The 19,041-nt window shown below is 61.1% G+C and overlaps 2 protein-coding genes across 6 annotated transcripts; both read right to left on the bottom strand.

Moving 5' to 3' along the window:
- Positions 1-278: 278 nt before the first annotated feature.
- TNNI3 (troponin I3, cardiac type) lies at positions 279-4,489 on the bottom strand. The gene is made up of 9 exons (XM_038381866.2): positions 4,367-4,489; positions 3,818-3,830; positions 3,040-3,222; positions 2,666-2,707; positions 2,015-2,146; positions 1,750-1,839; positions 1,206-1,382; positions 1,000-1,105; positions 279-473 (listed from the first exon to the last, which is right to left on the bottom strand). The coding sequence occupies exons 1-8, from the start codon at positions 4,375-4,377 to the stop codon at positions 1,004-1,006; spliced, it is 750 nt and encodes a 249-aa protein (XP_038237794.1). The 5' UTR covers positions 4,378-4,489; the 3' UTR covers positions 279-473; positions 1,000-1,003.
- Positions 4,490-8,827: 4,338 nt separating this feature from the next.
- DNAAF3 (dynein axonemal assembly factor 3) lies at positions 8,828-16,170 on the bottom strand. Of its 5 annotated transcripts, XM_038381884.2 has the most exons (12): positions 16,025-16,170; positions 15,300-15,382; positions 14,529-14,671; positions 13,090-13,183; positions 12,729-12,886; positions 11,457-11,633; positions 11,095-11,217; positions 10,621-10,743; positions 10,196-10,358; positions 9,664-9,778; positions 9,219-9,293; positions 8,828-9,138 (listed from the first exon to the last, which is right to left on the bottom strand). In XM_038381884.2, exons 2-12 carry the CDS (start codon positions 15,379-15,381, stop codon positions 8,970-8,972), a joined length of 1,422 nt encoding a protein of 473 aa, XP_038237812.1. In that variant the 5' UTR covers position 15,382; positions 16,025-16,170; the 3' UTR covers positions 8,828-8,969. The 5 variants fall into 5 exon arrangements, with proteins under 5 accessions (XP_038237812.1, XP_038237815.1, XP_043357141.1 ...); XM_038381887.2 differs by lacking the exon at positions 16,025-16,170 and having other exon boundaries at positions 15,272-15,482; XM_043501206.1 differs by lacking the exon at positions 16,025-16,170 and having other exon boundaries at positions 15,338-15,482.
- Positions 16,171-19,041: the final 2,871 nt, after the last annotated feature.

The raw sequence follows: 19,041 nt of genomic DNA, 5'->3' as shown, positions 1-19,041 counted from the left end.
TCGTCGGTCCAGAGTGATATGGGACCCTCTGGGACTTGGTATCGCTCCCCCCCTTCCCCGAAGTTGAGTGGTTAGAGGGTGTGGCGCTGGGAGCCAGGACGCCTGGGTTCTCTCCCTGGCTCTGGGAGGGGAGTGGGGTCTATGGGTTAGAGCAGGGAGCAGGGAAAGACGCCCTCTAGGGGGGAAAGGCCCTGGCTCCCAGCCCCCGAACCGCAGGGCCCCTGGGGAGCTCCCCCGCTCCGGACAGGGGCCAGCAGACAGACGGACAGACAGCCCCCGACACTCAGAGATGCTTTATTGGTGGGGGCAGCTTTCAAAGTCGAGGGGTGACACTGTGGGGTGCTCTGACCTGGGAAGGTAGGGAGGGGAATAGGGAGGCAGGGAGGGGTAGAATCGAGAGTGGAGCTTGGGGGGGGGCAGTTTTGGGGTCCATCATCTTGTTTCCCTCCCCCTGCATCGGCAATTCTCTGCTCCTGCTGGAAAGAAACAGAAAGACAAAGAGGAAAGTGAAACCACCGAAGAAACAATGTCCCAGCCCCAGCCCCATCCTCCATCTGAGCTCGGGGACCCCAGCCCCACCTCTCCCAGCAGGGGTGCTGTGGGGCATGGAGCAGAAGCACCAGCTGTGCAGGAGAGGGGGTCCCAGCAATCCCAGCCCCACCTCTCCCAGCGGGGGCACTGTGGGACAGGGAGCTGGCTGTGGGGGAGCCCCTGGTGACCCAACCCCCACCTCTCACAGCAGGGCCGGTGTGGGGCAGGGAACAGGAGGTGCCAGCTGTGGGGGAGCCCCTGGTGACCCCAGCCCCACCTCTCCCAGCAGGGGCAGTGTGGGGCAGGGAGCAGGAAGTGCCGGCTGGGGGGAGCCCCTGGTGACCCCAGCCCCATCCCTCCCAGCGGGGGCAATGTGGGGCACGGGGCAGGAGCGCCGGCTCTGGGGGGCAGGGTCCTGGTGACCCCAGCCCTTCTGCCAGCAGGGGGCGCTGTGGGGTGCAGGGTCACCTGCTCAGCCCTGCCCAGCCCCCGAGGTCTCGAATTTCTTCTTCCTCCCCTCCATGCCGCTCAGGGCGTCAATGTTCTTGCGCCAGTCGCCCACTTCCCGGTTTTCCTGCGGGGGGGGGGGCAGGAAGAGGGTCAGTCCTGATACCCCGGAGTGGGGGGGGAAGCTTCCCCTGCTCCCCTCACCCCAGCCCCCGCCCCCCGCTCACCTTCTCCGCGTCGTCCTTCTTGACCTGCTTGAGGTTGGCCCGCAGGTCCATGGACACCTTGTGCTTGGAGCCCAGCAGTGCCTGCATCATGGCGTCGGCCGAGAGCCGGACCCGCCGCAGCGCCGGGCGCTTGAACTTCCCCCGCAAGTCGAAGATCTTCTGGTTCAGATCCTCGATCTGGGGGTCAGAGCAGCAGGGGAGGGGGTCAGGTAACAACGGCGGGGGGGGGCGTGGTGCAGGGAGTGGGGCCGGGGGGCTCAGCAGGGACTGCTCAAACCTGGCAGGCAGATGCTGCCAGATGGCACTAGGGGGCGCCGTGCTGTGGGGAGTGTGAGGTGGGGGACGGCACTTAAGGGGGCGGGGCTAACCCCCAGCCCCACGGCGCCGTCTAGTGACCTGTTTTGTTATTGCCGCTGGAGGTTCCTTCCGTCTCTGCAGCCCTTTCGCGGGGTGGGCTGGGGGGGGGGCCTCTGGCTGGTTTTTGGAGTCTCTGGGCTGGCATGGGGGTGCAAGGGGAGCCAGGGGGCCCCCGTCTCGGCCATACCTCGTTGATGCTCTTGCTGACCCGAACCTGCATGTCATAGCGCTCCTCGTCCACACGGTCCACGCGGGCATGCAGCTCCCGGCAGAGATCCTGGGGGGGGCGAAGGGGGGGCGGGGGAGAGAAAGGAGGAGAAAAGGGGTCCTCTCTCAGCCCCCCTGGACCCATCCCCCCACCTCTGTCCGGGCTCACCCATGCCCCCTCACCGCACTGCGAGACCCAGCCCTCCTCCCCCTGCCTGGGGGTCTGGGGTGGGGGGGTGGTTTACCTGCAGCTCGGCCAGGGGCAGGCTGGCCAGGGCGAGCGGGGTGCAGTGCTCGGCCAGGTACCGCTGCTTCTCCCGGCCCCGCTCCTCCTCCTCCTGCTCCAGCTCCTGCTTCGCGATCTGCAGCATCAGCGTCTGGGGGGCACGAAGGGGGCTGGGTGACACCCCTCAGTTGGACCCACGGCCTCCCGCCCTGGACCAGACCCACAGGCCCATCTACCCTGGCCTCCCGCCCCCTCCCCAGACCAGACCCATGGGCCCATCGACCCCGGCCTCCTGCCCCTCCCCAGACCAGACCCACGGGCCCATCTACCCTGGTGTCCTGCCCTCTCCCCAGACTAGACCCACAGACCGATCTACCCCGACCTCCCGCCCCCTCCCTGGACCCTACCCACAGGCCCATCTACCCCAGCCTCCCGCACCCTCCCCAGACCAGACCCACGGGCCCATTGACCCCGGCCTCCCGCCCCCTCCCTGGACCCTACCCACAGGCCCATCTACCCCAGCCTCCCGCACCCTCCCCAGACCAGACCCACAGGCCCATCAACCCTGGCCTCCCGCCCCTCCCCAGACCAGACCCACAGACCCATCTTGGCCTCCTGCCCCCTCTCTAGACCAGATCCACAAGCCCAGATGGGAAGCCTGAGATGTTACCTTGAGCTGCAATTTCCGAGATGCCGTTATCTTGGATTTTCTCTGCATTAGAACAAGGAAGAGAGTTTTTATTAGATGTATGATGAGAGCAGCTCAGGACCTGCCCCCCCTACGGAGATCAGGGTCCCGTCGCGCCAGGTGCTGCACAGACCCTCCCCCCTGCTGACCGAGATCAGGGTCCCGTCGCGCCAGGTGCTGCACAGACCCTCCCCCCTGCCGATCGAGATCAGGGCCCCGTCGCGCCAGGTGCTGCACAGACCCCCCCCCACGACCGAGAGGGCATCTGGGGCAGAGCCAGGAAGCAGCCCCAGCTCTTCAGGGTCCCAGCCAAAAGCCTGTCATGGGAAGCACGTCGCCCCGGGCCCAGCGCCCACCTTGACGTGTGGCTCAGTTGCATAGGCCCGGTAGTTGGCGGAAGATTTGCGCCGGAGGAGTGGGACGGAGGACGGCGGTGGGGGCGGGGGAGCCGGCTTGGGGGGCTCCGGCTCTTGGGGCCCCTCCTCGGCTGCCTCTTCCTCCTCCTCTATGACATCCTCCTCTTCCTCCTCCTCCTCGTACTGGGGGGGGAAGGAATTCAGGGCGTCAGCCCAGTTTGCACCGAGGTGCCGGGGTGGCCTTGGTGAGCGGGGGAGGGGGACAGGTGTCCTGGCCCCAGAGCAACAATAACTCAACACCCCTCCTCCACTTACAGGCGATGACCCCGAAATATTTGGAAAGTGGGCGGAATCATTTATCCAGGGAGGGGGGGGGGATACAATGGGGGTGACACCAGCCAGAGCAACAGCCAGGAGATTAAATATAGCAGGGGGCTGGCTGGCTAGGGGTTGTGAATGTGGCATGGGGCCTTTCCCCTCTAGGGGGCACCAGCTCCCATCTGGCCCCAGGCGGGGACTGGCTGGCTCCGGGGGGCGGGGAATGGGCCACGGGGCCTTTCCCCTCTTGGGGGTGCCGGCTCCCATCCAGCCCCAGGGGATGGGGAATGGGGCCCGGGGCCTGTCCCCTCTATGGGGCGCCAGCTCTGACCCAGGCCTGGGCAGGGGCAGCCTGTGAAAGAGGCTTTGATCTCACAGAACCACCCCCCACCCCATGGCGCCACCCCAGAGATTCCCCAGGTGTAGCAGGGGAAAGGGCCCCCCCCCAGCTCCTCCTTACGGTGACGTCCTCCCTGCAGAGAAAGAAAGATGGACGGCGATTAGGCTCGAGCAGCCCTAGTCAACCCCCCCCACCCGCCGCCCTGGCGCCTCCTGCTGGCAGGGCCCAAAGCTCTTCGCACAGCGATCGACCCTTCTCTGCCCCCATGAGCCAGGGAGATTTGCCCCCTTTCGCATACTGGGAAATGGAGGCACAGAGCGGGGACAGGGATGTACCTCCTCAAAAAATCACATGGTCCTGGCTCCCAGCCCCCCTGCCCTAATCACTAGACCCCACTCCCCTCCCAGAGCCAGGGAGAGAACCCAGGAGTCCTGGCTCCCAGCCCCCCTGCTCTAACCCTCTAGACCCCACTCCCCTCCCAGAGCCAGGGAGAGAACCCAGGAGTCCTGGCTCCCAGCCCCCCTGCTCTAACCCTCTAGACCCCGATCCTGTCCCAGAGCTGGGAAGAGAACCCAGGAGTCCTGGCCCCCAGGCCCCCTGCCTCCGGGTTCTACCCACTAGACCCCACTCCCTTCCCAGAGCTGGATTAGTCAAAAGCAAGTAACTCACTCGTCTGCCATCAGGAGCAGGTGGCTTTCACTACAAACAGCTGGGAGGAGAAGATGGAAAAATCTTATTTGCTCTGCACAGGGTCTGGGTCTGGGCTCAGGGGGGCGGGGAATGGGGCACGGGGCCTGTCCCCTCTAGGGGGAGCCGGCTCCCATGCGGCCCCAGGGCAGGGACTGGCTGGCTCAGGCGGGTAGGGGGCTGGGAAAGACCCTGCGCTGGGGCCCGTTATCTCCCCCAGCCCCGGCTCCTTTCCCCTATTTGGGGCGGGAGCCGCTCGGGCCGATAAGCCCCTAAGTGGCTGCTGCTAAATATAAATCCCCTTATCGGGTGGGAGGGGGTCCCGAGCCAGTTCGGGGGCTGGGGGGATGGGACGGGGGGAGCCCCCCCTTCAAGCCTGGGGGAACGGGGGAAGCTCTGGAAGATCCAGCCAGGCCCTGGAGATGCTGCGATGGGGAAAGATGGGGGGGCAGCATTGAGATGGGGGGCTGGGCTCCCCCACGCTCATCTGGGTTGAAAATATCCCCCTGCAGCTAGTCTCCCCCTCCCCGGAGTTGGGGGGATGGCGGGTCCTCTCCCATCCATCCCCCCAGGGATCAGTGGGGCGCAGGCAGGTCCCCTCCCCTCCATCCACCCAGGGATCAGTGGGGTGCAGGTGGGTCCTCTCCACTCCATCCCCCCAGAGGTTAGTGGGGGGCAGGCAAGTCCCCTCCCCTCCATCCTCCAAGGGGATCAATGGGGGGCAGGGGGTCCCTCCCGTCCATTCCCCCCAGGACTGGGGCTCCCCCGGCCGGATTACCCGAGTGTCTGGACTCCGGAGGCGGCGCGGGGCCGGGGCCGGGGCCGGGGGGTTAAGAAGGGTCCGGAGCCGTCGCCTGCCCTTGTAGGGAACGAGGGGCGGGGCCGGCTCCGGGAGGGGGGCGCTGGGGGGCAGGGCCCGGCTGTGTGTGTGTGTGTGTGTGTGTGTGTGTGTGTGAAAGAGAGAGAGAGAGTGTGTCTCCCCCTATAAGTGTGTGTGTCCCTGCGCCCCCTGCCCTGTGTGTCCCCCCCTGTGTGTGTGTGTGTGTCCCTGCACCCCCTGCTCTGTGTGTGTCTGTGTGTGTGTCCCTGCGGCCCCTGCTCTGTGTGTGTCCCATGTGTGTGTGTGTCCCTGCACCCCCTGCTCTGTGTGTCCCCCGTGTGTGTGTGTCCCTGCACCCCCTGCTCTGTGTGTCCCTGTGTGTGTGTGTGTGTCCCTGCACCCCTCCTCTGTGTGTGTCTGTGTGTCCCTGTGTGTGTGTGTGTTTCCCTGCACCCCTGCTCTGTGTCCCCGTGTGTGTGTGTCCCTGCGCCCCCTGCTCTGTGTGTCCCCCATGTGTGTGTGTGTCCCTGCGCCCCCTGCTCTGTGTGTGTCTGTGTGTGTGTGTCCCTGCACCCCCTGCTCTGTGTGTGTGTGTCCCTGTGTGTCTGTGTGTCCCTGCGCCCCTGCTCTCTGGTGTCTGTATGTCCCTGTGTCTGTGTGTTCCTGCGCCCCCTGCTCTGTGTGTGTGTCCCTGTGTGTGTGTGTCCCTGCGCTCCCAGCTCTGTGTATCCCTCTCTGTGTGTCCCTGCGCCCCTGCTCTGTGTGAGTGTGTTTCCCTGTGTGTGTGTGTGTCCCTATGTGTGTGTTTATCCCTGCGCCCCCTGCTCTGTGTGTGTGTCCCTGCACTCCCAGCTCTGTGTCCCTCTGTGTGTGTGTCCCTGCGCCCCCTGCTCTGTGTGAGTGTGTGTCCCTGTGTGTGCGTGTGTGTGTCCCTGCTGCCTTGGTGTGTGTTGTCTGTGCCTCCTGCTCTGTGTGAGTGTGTGTCCAGCAGCCTGTGTGTGTGTCCCTGCAACCCCTGTTGGAGGGGCTGGGCCCTGCTCCCTGTGTTTTAATCCCTAACGTCCCCACAAGCAAGCCCCAGTTACCTTGACCCTGTGAGGGTCTCACACCCTGCAGCTGTGGGGGCTATGGGGCGAGCTGGGGGGCGGAGCTGGGGGGGGCAGACTGGCTAGAGGAGGTGCCTGTATCCAGCCAGGAGAGGTGAGAAGAGCAGGACCTGCGCCAGGAAAGGGCGTCCCCTTGGTTCCCGTTAGGGCCACGGCGAAGACAGGGCAGCCGGGTGCCCGCGGGGACACAACGTTCTTGGGGTCAGCACTGACAGCTGGGGCAGAGCGCCCCTGTGACGCTCTGTACCTCAGGGGAACACCCAGCACCCCCATGCTCATCTTCATAAAATGACTATGTGGGATCCAATGCAACGTTTGTCACGCCGGGTGTCTCCGGAAGGGTCATGACGCACGGAGCATGGTTGGTGCAGGGATGTCAGAGTAATTGTTACAGGAATGTTACAGTGAGGTTAGAGGTTAGAATTTCATGGATATAGTTATGAGGATGAAAATGTGTCCTCAAGGTTTAAATCAACCCCATGCAAAAACTCTCTGTGGCGAAGTGGGAATGCTCTTAATGTTTTCTCTGAATACTGGGGGGGTGCCTCAGTTTCCCCTAGGCAGTTCTTAAGTATCTAGGTGGTGGGATAAGAGAGTGTGATTGTGGCAGAGCCCTAGGGGGCCAGTGTGATGGGGTCTGCACAGAGAATGGTCGACACCCCATCTCCTGGCCCCTGATGGCCTGGGCCCCTCCTCTGCAAGGTGCCAACTGAAGGGGCTGGAGAACAAAGAGATCAGGTGACCTCCTGGCCTGGGAAAGAGACAAAGGCCAGAGGAGGGGCAGGAGATTCTCAGTTTGGCTGGGGAAACGGAGGGAGGCCCAGATGGGGCTCTGACCTCCCTGCCCCCCAAGACAGACCTGACTGAGGGGTCCTAGTCTCTGTACCTACAAGCTCTGTTTTAGACCATGTTCCTGTCATCTAATAAACCTTCTGTTTCCCCGGCTGGCTGAGAGTCACGTCTGACTGCGGAATTGGGATGCAGGATCCTCTGGCTGCCCCAGGACCCTGCCTGGGCGGACTCGCTGTGGGAAGCGCCCGGAGGGGCAGAGGATGCTGAATGCTCCAAGGTCAGACCCAGGAAGGGGGAAGCTGTGTAAGCTTCTTGCCCTGGAGACAGTCTGCTCCGAGAGAGGTGGCTCCCCCAGAGTCCTGACTGGCTTCGTAGGGAGCAGATCCAGAGCATCCAGGGACTCCATGACGCTCTCCAAGAACAGAAGCGCAGTTCACACCTCGTCAGGGTATGAATGGGACAAACCCAGCCCAGCCTCACAGGAATGAAGGATGCTGGCTTAGGCCCTGTTAGACCCTCGAGGGCGTCACCCCCCTTCCTTTGAGCATTTTGGGATGTGATGAGGTAATGCTCACCTGACTCTGAAGTGCGGGGGCAAAGCCAAGAGGAAAGAAAGCACATGATAAAAGGGAGAGACATTTTGCCATGCTCTGTCTCTTCCACTTCCATCTACAGACACCACCACCAAGCGACTGAAGCGCTGATCAAAGGGGAGAGCCTGGCTGAAGAGCAACCAGCCAGCCTGTGGTGAGAAGCATCTGAGTTTTATGGACATTGGAAGTGTTAAGATCAGCTTAGGATGCGTTTTGCTTTTATTTCATTTGACCAAATCTGACTGGTTGTGCTTTGACTTATATGATGACAGGTTTCAGAGTAGCAGCCGTGTTAGTCTGTATTCGCAAAAAGAAAAGGTGCCACAAGTACTCCTTAGAGACTAACAAATTTATTAGAGCATAAGCTTTCGTGAGCTACAGCTCACTTCATCCGATGAAGTGAGCTGTAGCTCACGAAAGCTTATGCTCTAATAAATTTGTTAGTCTCTAAGGTGCCACAAGTACTCCTTTTCTTTGACTTATAATCACTTAAAATCTAGCTTTATAGTTAATAAATCTGTTTGTTTATCCCACCGGAAGCAGTGCGTTTGGTTTTCAGCGCGTCAGAGGCTCCCCATGGGAGAACAAGCCTGGTACATAGCAATTCCTTTGTTAAACTGACGAACGTACATGAGCTTGCAGCTTCCTGCGGGCAAGACGGAGGTTCCAGGGTTGGGACTGGGACCCGGAGATATTGGCTAGTGGCATTTGCTTGCACAATCCAAGGAGCAGCTCACACACCAGAGGCTGTGTGTGAACAGCCTGGGAGTGGGGGGTCTCACAGCGGAGCAGGGTAAGGCTGGTTCCCAGAGTCGAGGATTGGAGTGACCGAGCAGATCACCGGTCCGGACAACACTAGAGGGGAACGTCACAGCCCCCTACTGACCCCAGCCCAGTCCCTGCAGCCTAGTGCCCCCACTAACCCCCATCCCTTACTGACCCCTCTGGCCTGCTCCCCCATCCCAGGGCCCCCCACTCACCCCCATCCCTTACTGATCACCATCCCACTCCCCGCAGCCCTACACCCCCTAGGGACATGGGGCCAGCCCTGCCTGCCAGGGGAGAGTGCCCCCTGCCAAGCCCCCACCCCACTCCCTGCAGCTGAACAAACCACCCAAGCAGCCATGATTCTGGGGGGCGGATTTTATTTCCAGTCAAACCCCATTAACACTCCCCCACCTACAGAGCTAGGCCATGGGCGGACAGGTGGGGTCATGTGTGTGGGGCGCCCATCTTCTGGGGGGACATCGGGAGCCAGGAGGGGGCAACGTGGGTTAATGGGGAGGGGGGTCCCCGGGCCGCTCCTCCCGGCGCTGGAAGCGGGCCCAGGCCTGGTTCTGTCCTTCGGGCGTCCCGCACGGCGTGAAGCCTGCCCCTGCGGCCATGGCCGTCACCTGGTCAAGGAAGGCGTCCGCCTGCTCCTTGCGCACGTCAGGCAGGAAGCTGTGGGGGAAAATGGAGGGGTGGAGTTAGAAGAGGGAGTGGATCTACCCCACAGCAGGGCCCCCCAGGCTGGCACTTACCTGGTCAGCTCAGTGATCAGTGTAGCCCTGGGGGCAGATACCAGCTGCAGCTCTGGGGTCAGGGCATGCACCATGCTGGAAGGCAAAGGGGGGCGTCATGAAGCTGGGTTGGGGAAGGTGGTTGGGACATGGGATCTTCTCTCCCTCCCATGAGCTGGGGATGGGACCCAGGAGTCCGGGCTCCCAGCTGTCCCCCCTGCTCTAACCCCAGAATCTCCTCCCATCTCAGACAGAACCCCGGCATCCGGGCTCCCAACCCCCGCCCGCCCACACACACACACACCCTCTAACCACCAGACCTCCTCTCCCTGCCCAGAACCAGGCAGAACCCCAGCATCCAGGCTGCCAGCCCCTCCCACTCCTCCATTTCCTTGCTCTAACCACCAGCCCCTGCTCTCCTCCCCGAGCCAGGCAGAACCCCGGCGTCCGGCTGGCAGGCCCCTACCTGCAGGAGAAGTAGAGCAGGTGGAAGAGCTGGTGGTATTGGCTCTTGCAGGGCAGCCGAGCTGTGCAGCCAAGTGGCAGGAAGTGAATCCGGACAGGCCCGGGGCAGGCGGCTTCTGGGGTGGGGGGAAACTGACACTGATCAGCATGGGGCCGGGACCTGGGGGAAGGGAATCCCCCACATCTGTGGGGTTCCAGGGGCTGGACTGGGAGGGACCCCTAACACTGGGGTGGGGGGTCTGTGAGGCTGGGGGTCCTCTCCCCACGGGGGAAGGGCCAGGAGTCCCTGCACTGATGGGAGGCTGTGAGGCTGGGCGTTTCCTCCCCATGGGGGAAGGGACATGAACCCCAGTACTGGGGGTCCTGTGAGACTGGAGGTCCCCTCCCCACAGGGGAAGGGCCAGAGCCCCCTGGCTCAGGGAGGAAGCAGCTAGAGTATCAATGTGATGGATCCAGGGGCTGTAGGACAGACAGATGGAGCCGGGGGTGGAATCCCTCCCAACTCTCCCCCTTTCCCTGGCACAAGGACTCACTGTGATTCTGGAGGTCCGGATCTGGATTCAGGGCGGGGTTCTCCTGGGCTGGGGCAGCCCCGCTGACCGCCTCTGAGGTGGGCGGCGGGGGAGTGTAGCGGGCCCGGGCTGCCAGTTCGTGGAACAGGGCCGTGACATTGTACAAGGAGATCTCCTGGGCACTCTAGCAACGCAGAGGAGAGAGAGGTGAGAGGGGGGATCCCCAAAATCCTGCCCCATCCCCCAAAGATCAGGGCTTCCCAATTTTCCCGCTTCCTCCCTCGTTCCCCTGGGATCAGGACTCCCCAATTCTCTCCCCCCACCCCAGGATCAGGGCTCCCCAATTCTCTCCCCCACTCCCCAGCCTCCCTGCAAGGGCTCCCTCCCGCTCTGCGGGGGCCCCTCTCCTCAATGACCCTGCCCCCATCCCCCCGGGGGACCCCTACCTTGGCGGGGATCCCGTTGACGGTTCTCAGCAGACTCGGTTCCTCGGACTCGATCCCGAAGAGGAGGTACGGCCCTGTGCCGATGTCACCCCAGTACCCCCGGGCTGGCACCAGCTCCCCCTTCTGGGCAGGAGGAGACAGGGTGTTACCCATCTGGGGAGACAGATCTCCCCTAGATCCACTCTGGGACTACAGCAGCCCTCTCTAGCCCCCCATCTGAGATCCCCCCCACCATCCTCCCGGCCTCCGGCAGCCCCCCTCCAACTTCCCCACCCGCAACCTCTGCCCCCCTCCAGCCCCCCGACTGCAGGCTCTTGCAGCCCCCCTCTACCTTCCCTCCATGGAAACAATCTTCACTCCTCTCCCTTGGGTCATGGAAGCTTCTCTTCTCCAATCTCCCCTGCCCCTGTTCGCCCTTGGGCTCCAGCCCCCCCACCGTGGGGACCCCCCCCCCCACAGCCGCCTGGTGCTCACGTGTCTCAGGAACCTCCCGGAGGCCAAGGTTTTGTTGGGGACGTCGTAGACGCCCTCCCGCAGCTCGAAGGCCACCCCCGTGTCCCGCCACCGGGAGAACTCCCGCCCGCCGACTGCTCTGGCCTGCAAGGAGGGGCGGGGGGAAGGGTGGTGAGAATCCCACGCTGGGGGCTGCTGGATGGGCCCTCCCATAGCCACCCTGGAACCCAGCTGGGTCAGTGCCCCCTCGCGCTGCCCTGGGGCATGGGGCCAGCCCTGAATACCAGGGGAGAGCACCCCCTGCTGAGCACCCCGTAGGCCGCACCCAGCGGGGAGCTCGCCCCCCGGCTGTGCCCGCAGCTCCACACACTCCAAGGACTCACCCCACGTTCGTGCAGCTTCATGGTGAGGTCCCAGTCGCACACACCGCGGCGGGCATCGTAACGGGTCCCCAGGTACTGCCGGACCCGCAGGTCCCAGAGCCGGGCGATCGGGAAGGCCTGCGGGTCCGGGTTCCGCCAGAATCGGAAGATGCCCTCCAGCTGATCCCGCTCCTTGAACTGTTGGACAAAGAGCAACGGGAGAGTGTGGGGGAGAGATGGTACTATGGCAGCAGTGCATCATGGGAGATGTAGTTGGGGGTCGTTCATGCTCCAGACCCAGGCTCACAGACTGGATTACGTCTCCCAGGATGCACCGTGGTCTCTTCTCTAGGTAGGAGCAGCATGCGTCTGGGTGTGGCCAGGCTCCCTGGCCAGACCATCGATTCATAGACTCCAAGGCCAGAGGGGCCAATGGAACCTAGTCTGAACCCCTGGATAGCCCAGGCCAGAGAACAGCCCCATGATAATTCCCAGGACAGAGCTTTCCCAGCGACAGCCAGTCTGGTGGCGTCTCTCACCCTTTCTAACCCTTCAATCATCCTTATGGGCTCTTCTCCGGCCCCTCTGCAATTTCTCCACATCCTCCTGGAACTGCAGGCCCCAGAACTGGGCGCAGGATTCCCACAGCGTCGTCCCCAGGGCCAGATCCAGAGGCCAAACAACCTCTCTGCTCCCACGTGGGGTTTCCCGGTTGTTGCGTCCCAGGAGCCTGTTAGCCCTTCGGCCCCAGTGTCGCTTGGGGAGCTCAGGTGTGGCTGATTCTCCACCGCAACCCCAAATCTTTCCCAGAGTCCCGGCTGCCCAGGACGGCGAGCCCCAGTTGGTGCGTGCAGCTGGCGTCCTCTGGTCCCATATGGACACGCTGACACGGAGCCGTATGAAAACGCAGGCTGGTCGCTTGGCCCCAGCGACCCTGACCTCTGAGTTATTCCCCACATCCCCAGTTCGTCTCCTCTGCAAACGTTATCGGGGACGATTTTATGTTTATGGGACTACCTTTCCCATGATGCAGTGCGGCCACGTCACTGCCATGATGCGCACCTGCCCTACCCAGTGAGAGCGTGGTGCATCTTGGGAGATGTAGTCTGGCGCGGGAGCTTGACCCACAGAGCATGAGGCACATGAACTACAGCTCCCATAGGGCACCGCGGTGGGGTTTTATTTCCCAGCCGCCCGAGTGCCACACCCGCTCTAGCCACTAGAGCGGGGCCAGAGCATTGCAGGGGTCAGTCCCGCCACGCGGGAAGGCCGGTGGCCGTGGTGGGGACCCACCTTCAGGGCTGACATGTCCACGGCCCCCAGGTGGCGCTGCTGGAAGTCTGGGTCGGTGGCGTAACGGATGAACAGGTCCGATTTCTCCTGCAGGTAGGCGGCTGTCGGGCTGCGGATCAGGCTGTTCCCCAGCAGCTCCAGGAACATCTCACTCTTCTCTGCGGAGCGGAGGCGAGTGCTGCAATCAGAGACTGCCTCCCCGCCAACCTCCGTCCCCGGTATTAGGAGCCCAGACTCTGGGGTTCTATCCCGCCTCTGGTTAGAGCAGGAGAGGCTGGCAGCCAGGACCTCTGGGTTCTATCCCCGCTCTGTGTGGGGAGCGGGGTCTAGTGGTCAGAGCCAGGGATTTAGTGGCCTTTACCTTGCAGCCCCAATTTCTCCGGAGACTCCAGGGCGAGGCTCAGAAAGAGCAGCTGCCGGCCCAGCGCCTCGAGGTTATTCTCCACAATGTAGAACTGAGAAGCAGGAAAGAAAACAAGTTGGGAAGCCCTGGGAAAAGCTGGCGTCCATGCAGGGGCAGGCGTTATAGGTTCCCCCATCCCAGAGGGGCCGTGTCTCCACGCCGGGAGAGGGGTCCCCATATACCCAGCCCCCGCATCCCACCCCAGAGGGGCCGCGACCCAGCGCCACGTGAGGGATCCTTCCTCTGATGATATAAATGTATGTTTCTACAGTACAGCCCTGACTTTGCCTGTGAAACCCACTAGGCCAGACTGTCACGTCTTCTGCAGTAAAGAGCTCGGCTTGTTAAACTGGGAACTCCCGGCGACTCCAGCCCCACCTCTCCCAACAGGGGGTGCTGTGGGAAACAGGGCAGAAATGCCGATGGGGGGGGCTCCCGGCGACTCCAGCCCCACCTCTCCCAACAGGGGGTGCTGTGGGGAACAGGGCAGGAGCGCCGGCTGTGGCAGGGTAGCTCCTGGCTCCTCCAGCCCCACCTCTCCCAACAGGGGGTTTTATGGGGAGCGGGGCAGGAGCACTGGCTGTGTGGGGAACTCTTGCCTACTCCAGCCCCATCTTTCCCAGCAGGGGTACCATCGGTCAGTTGTAGCTTCAGAACCCCCAAGATTTCTCCTCACGCTTCCCTTCTGAACCCTTCTCCCCACCCTAGAATATCCCTGTGGGTACTGAAGCCCCATGTCCTCACATCCCCCTGCCAGCCTGGGGACCAGGTGATTCGAAGAGGGCACAGCAAGAGGCGGGGAGATCCTCTGGCATGGAGGAGATCCCAGGGGGCATTTAGATAAGAGGTACTAGGGGGCTACGGGAGGGGGCCTGGCAGCTGGAACGGACCTCTCCCCGCACTCACACACACCCCTCCACCCCATGCCACACGTGCCGCCAGCCTCCGGATGCCCCGCGGAATAAACCATCCCCGTCTCGCCCGTCAGCCTGATGAGTCCTGATGCCAGCTCAGAAACGGCCCACGGTCGGCTGCCACCACAGCCCTCATTGGCAGAGGGAACACGGCCGAGTGCAGGGGGAAAGGTTGGGCTGGGGCACGGGCACTGGGGATCCCGAAGCCCTTCCCAAATGTGGGGCAGGCTTGACAATGGCCCCCAGCCCTCCCCACCCCCGCTCTAACTACTAGACCCCACTCCCCTCCTGGAGCCAGGGAGAGAACCCAGGAGTCCTGACTCCCAGGCCCCTCCCCGCTTTAACCACTAGACCCCATTCCCCTCCCCAAGCCAGGATAGAACCCAGCTCTCCAGAGACTGCTCACTCCCGTGCTCTAACCACTACTCCACACTTCTGGGCCAGGTGAGAGAGAGAGGGGAGCCGGGGAGGGGAGACACCTACATTGATCCTCCTCCGCAGCCAGCGGTGGGCTTGACTCATGGTCCTGAGGACGTGCCGGCCGTCGACGGACCCCACCAGAAGGATATTGAGCTCGGGCAGGTCATCCTGTGACAGGCAGAGATGGGCCATGGAGCTCTCCAGACCTGCATGGAAAACAGAATGGGTGCATCTCGGGCCTGTATAAACAGCCTCCACGCTCCACCCCAGGGGGGCCGCATCTCAGTGCTGGGTGACGGGTCCCGTATAACCAGCCCCCACACTCCACCCCAGAGGGGCCGCATGTTAGCTGTGGGCAAAGGGCCCTGTATACCCAGCTCTCGCCCCCACCCCACAGGGGCCACATCTCAACACAGGACAAGGGGTCCCCGAATAACCAGTCCCACCCCACCCCATAACACTTAAACAGCGAAGCTCAAAGGCAACCCATTTAAAACTGAGAAGGGGAACAGGACACAGGTAACTCACTGCCACATGTCGCAGAGGGATCAGATTTTGGAATAAACATAAAGGGTTGATTCCACCCCTGGGAGGGGGGAATAGACTGGAGGGCATGAGCCTGGCTCTGCCCCCCAAAGGGGCCGGGAGGAATAGACTGGAGGGGCCAATGCCGCCCCTCCTGGACCCCTGAGATAGGGAGGGGCCAAGAATTGGCTTGTCAGCTCTTTGGGGTTTTCCTTGTGCTGGGTCTGTACAGCGCCTAGCACCATGGAGGGCTGGTCCGAAGGGGGGCTCCCAGGCGCTACCGTAATACAGGGGATGAGGGGGACCCACATTCCCTCTGCAGGTCGAGCGCGGGGGAGAAGCCCCACCAGCAGGTGGTGCCGAAGCTGCTACTGCCGGCTGCCGTCGTCATGCTGGAAAACAAAGACAGGTGCACCCTGCGTGGATGTGGGGCCGCCAGGGCCGGGGGGCTGCCCAACCTCAACCTTCCCGCTGCCACCCCCACCGATGCCCGGCCCCCCACTTCACTCATCTCTTTCCCTCCGCAGTGACCACCTACCTCCCCCGCCGCTGCCCCATCTCTCCTCCTCCCCCACTGGCCAGCTGCCCTCTGCCACTTTCTGTGCTGCCCCCAACTGCTCTCCACTCCCCTTACCCCCTGCACCTCCTGCCCCCTTCCCTGGGGATCACCTGCACCCCACTGACCCCCTCCCCATCTCTTCCCCGCCCCTCACTTCCCCTGCCACCCCCCACGGCCCCTCCCCACACCGCCCCCACCCCCACTTCCCCTACCATCCCCATTGCCCCTCCCCACAAACCGCCCCCACCCCCACTTCCCCTGCCACCCCCCACGGCCCCTCCCCACACCGCCCCCACCCCCACTTCCCCTACCATCCCCATTGCCCCTCCCCACAAACCGCCCCCACCCCCACTTCCCCTGCCACCCCCCACTGCCCCTCCCCCCACACCGCCCCCACCCTCACTTACCCTGCTACCCCCCACTGCCCCTCCCCCCGATCACCTGCCCCCCACTGACCCCTGCCCCGCGCTCTCACCCTGCCTTGCTGCCTCTCTCGCCCCCCCCGTGACGGGCAGGGCTCCGGGCCAATGGGCTGCGGGGCCGGGCCCCGGGTCCCGCCCACAGCAGCGCGGCTCGGCCGGGGCCGGCAGCTCGGTTGCGACGCGGTCGCCCTGGCAACGGGGCCTCCGCTCCCTGGAGCCCCCCCGCCGAGGATAAACCCCGCCCCCTTCCCCGGAGACCCCGCCCCCGGGGAGCCCCGCCCCCTGCCCCAGACCACGCCCCAGGCTCCGCCCCACCGCCCGAACGTCGCCAGGGGCTGAGCCCTGTTCGCCCCGCCCCCTCCCGCCCCACCCCTGCCCCCTCCCCCTCCCCCTCCCATCTCTGTCCGCCCCTCCCCCTCCCGTCCATAGAATCATAGAATCATAGAATATCAGGGTTGGAAGGGACCCCAGAAGGTCATCTAGTCCAACCCCCTGCTCAAAGCAGGACCAAGTCCCAGTTAAATCATCCCAGCCAGGGCTTTGTCAAGCCTGACCTTAAAAACCTCTAAGGAAGGAGATTCTACCACCTCCCTAGGTAACGCATTCCAGTGTTTCACCACCCTCTTAGTGAAAAAGTTTTTCTTAATATCCAATCTAAACCTCCCCCACTGCAACTTGAGACCATTACTCCTCGTTCTGTCATCTGCTACCATTGAGAACAGTCTAGAGCCATCCTCTTTGAAACCCCCTTTCAGGTAGTTGAAAGCAGCTATCAAATCCCCCCTCATTCTTCTCTTCTGCAGACTAAACAATCCCAGCTCCCTCAGCCTCTCCTCATAAGTCATGTGCTCTAGACCCCTAATCATTTTCGTTGCCCTTCGTTGTACTCTTTCCAATTTATCCACATCCTTCCTGTAGTGTGGGGCCCAAAACTGGACACAGTACTCCAGATGAGGCCTCACCAGTGTCGAATAGAGGGGAACGATCACGTCCCTCGATCTGCTCGCTATGCCCCTACTTATACATCCCAAAATGCCATTGGCCTTCTTGGCAACAAGGGCACACTGCTGACTCATATCCAGCTTCTCGTCCACTGTCACCCCTAGGTCCTTTTCCGCAGAACTGCTGCCGAGCCATTCGGTCCCTAGTCTGTAGCGGTGCATTGGATTCTTCCATCCTAAGTGCAGGACCCTGCACTTATCCTTATTGAACCTCATTAGATTTCTTTTGGCCCAATCCTCCATCCTCCTCCCCTGCCCCATCCCCCTTCTCCTCCCCTTCCCCCCCTTCCCCACTCCCCCCTCTGTGCCTCCCTCTCCCCGTCCATCCCCCTCCCCCACCCCCAACCACCCCTCTCTCCATCCCTCCCCAGCCCCCCTCTATCTATCTATCCCCATCCACTCCCTCTCTCTCTCTCTCTCTCTCTCTCTCTATCCCCATCCACTCCCTCTATCTATCTATCTATCTATCTATCTATCTATCCCCATCTGCCCCCTCTATCTATCTATCCCCGTCCACCCCCTCTATCTATCTATCTATCTATCCCCATCTGCCCCATCTATCTATCTATCTATCTATCTATCTATCTATCTATCTATCTATCCCCATCTGCCCCCTCTATCTATCTATTCCCGTTCACCCCCCTATCTATCTATCTATCTATCTATCTATCTATCTATCTATCTATCTATCCCCGTCCACCCCATCTATCTATCTATCTATCTATCTATCTATCTATCTATCTATCCCCATCCACCCCACCTATCCACCCCCTCTATCTATCTATCTATCTATCTATCTATCTATCTATCTATCTATCTATCTATCTATCCCGATCCACCCCCTCTATCTATCTATCTATCTATCCCCATCCACCCCCTCTATCTATCTATCTATCTATCTATCTATCTATCTATCTATCTATCTATCTATCCCCATCCACTCCCTCTCTCTCTCTCTCTCTCTCTCTCTATCCCCATCCACTCCCTCTATCTATCTATCTATCTATCCCCATCTGCCCCATCTATCTATCTATCTATCTATCTATCTATCTATCTATCTATCCCCGTCCACCCCCTCTATCTATCTATCTATCCCCGTTCACCCCCTCTATCTATCTATCTATCTATCTATCTATCTATCTATCTATCTATCCCCGTTCACCCCCTCTATCTATCTATCTATCTATCTATCTATCTATCTATCTATCTATCTATCTATCTATCTATCCCTGTTCACCCCATCTATCTATCTATCCCATCTACCCCATCTATCTATCTATCTGTCTATCTATCTATCTATCCCCGTTCACCCCCTCTATCTATCTATCTATCCCATCCACCCCCTCTATCTATCTATCTATCTATCTATCTATCTATCTATCTATCTATCCCCGTTCACCCCCTCTATCTATCTATCCCCATCTACCCCCTCTATCTATCTATCTATCTATCTATCTATCTATCTATCTATCTATCTATCCCCGTTCACCCATCTATCTATCTATCTATCTATCTATCTATCCCCATCTACCCCCTTTATCTATCTAATCTATCTATCTATCCCCGTTCACCCCATCTATCTATCTATCTATCTATCTATCTATCTATCTATCTATCCCCATCCACCCCATCTATCTATCTATCCCCATCCACCCCCTCTATCTATCTATCCTCGTCTACCCCATCTATCTATCTATCTATCTATTCCCATCTGCCCTTCTATCTATCTATCTATCTATGTATCTATCCCCATATGCACCATCTAGCCAACCAGCTGCCCCCCCCACACCCTCATCCAGATCTCTCTGATCTGAGCTGTCAGTCTATCAATGAAGTGAGCTGTAGGTCACGAAAGCTTATGCTCAAATAAATTTTTTCGTCTCTAAGGTGCCACAAGTCCTCCTTTTCTTTTTGGGAATACAGGCTAACACGGCTGCTACTCTGAAATCTATCGATTCTGTGTTTAGCCCCATAACAGCCAGCCAGCCCTATGCACACCTAGCTGACTCTTTCTTTTCTTCCTTCACTTTCTCTGCATCCCTCTCATCCTCGCTCTGTCTCTCCCTCCC

This window comes from Dermochelys coriacea, chromosome 23, assembly GCF_009764565.3.
Source record: "Dermochelys coriacea isolate rDerCor1 chromosome 23, rDerCor1.pri.v4, whole genome shotgun sequence".
NCBI lineage: Eukaryota > Metazoa > Chordata > Testudines > Dermochelyidae > Dermochelys > Dermochelys coriacea.
The sequence above is the reverse complement of the archived record's forward strand: the minus strand, read 5'-3'. Positions and strand labels throughout refer to the sequence as shown.

Coding starts and splice junctions, on each gene's coding strand:
- TNNI3 (XM_038381866.2), bottom strand. Junction 1,840..2,014: donor TGCCCCTGGCCGAGCTGCAG/GTAAACCACCCC, acceptor CGCCCCCCCCAG/GATCTCTGCCGGGAGCTGCA. Junction 1,106..1,205: donor AGAAGGACGACGCGGAGAAG/GTGAGCGGGGGG, acceptor CCCCCCCCGCAG/GAAAACCGGGAAGTGGGCGA.
- DNAAF3 (XM_038381884.2), bottom strand. CDS start 15,381: ATGACGACGGCAGCCGGCAGTAGCAGCTTCGGCACCACCTGCTGGTGG. Junction 12,887..13,089: donor GGAGAAATTGGGGCTGCAAG/GTAAAGGCCACT, acceptor TCCGCTCCGCAG/AGAAGAGTGAGATGTTCCTG. Junction 9,139..9,218: donor CTGATCACTGAGCTGACCAG/GTAAGTGCCAGC, acceptor TTTCCCCCACAG/CTTCCTGCCTGACGTGCGCA.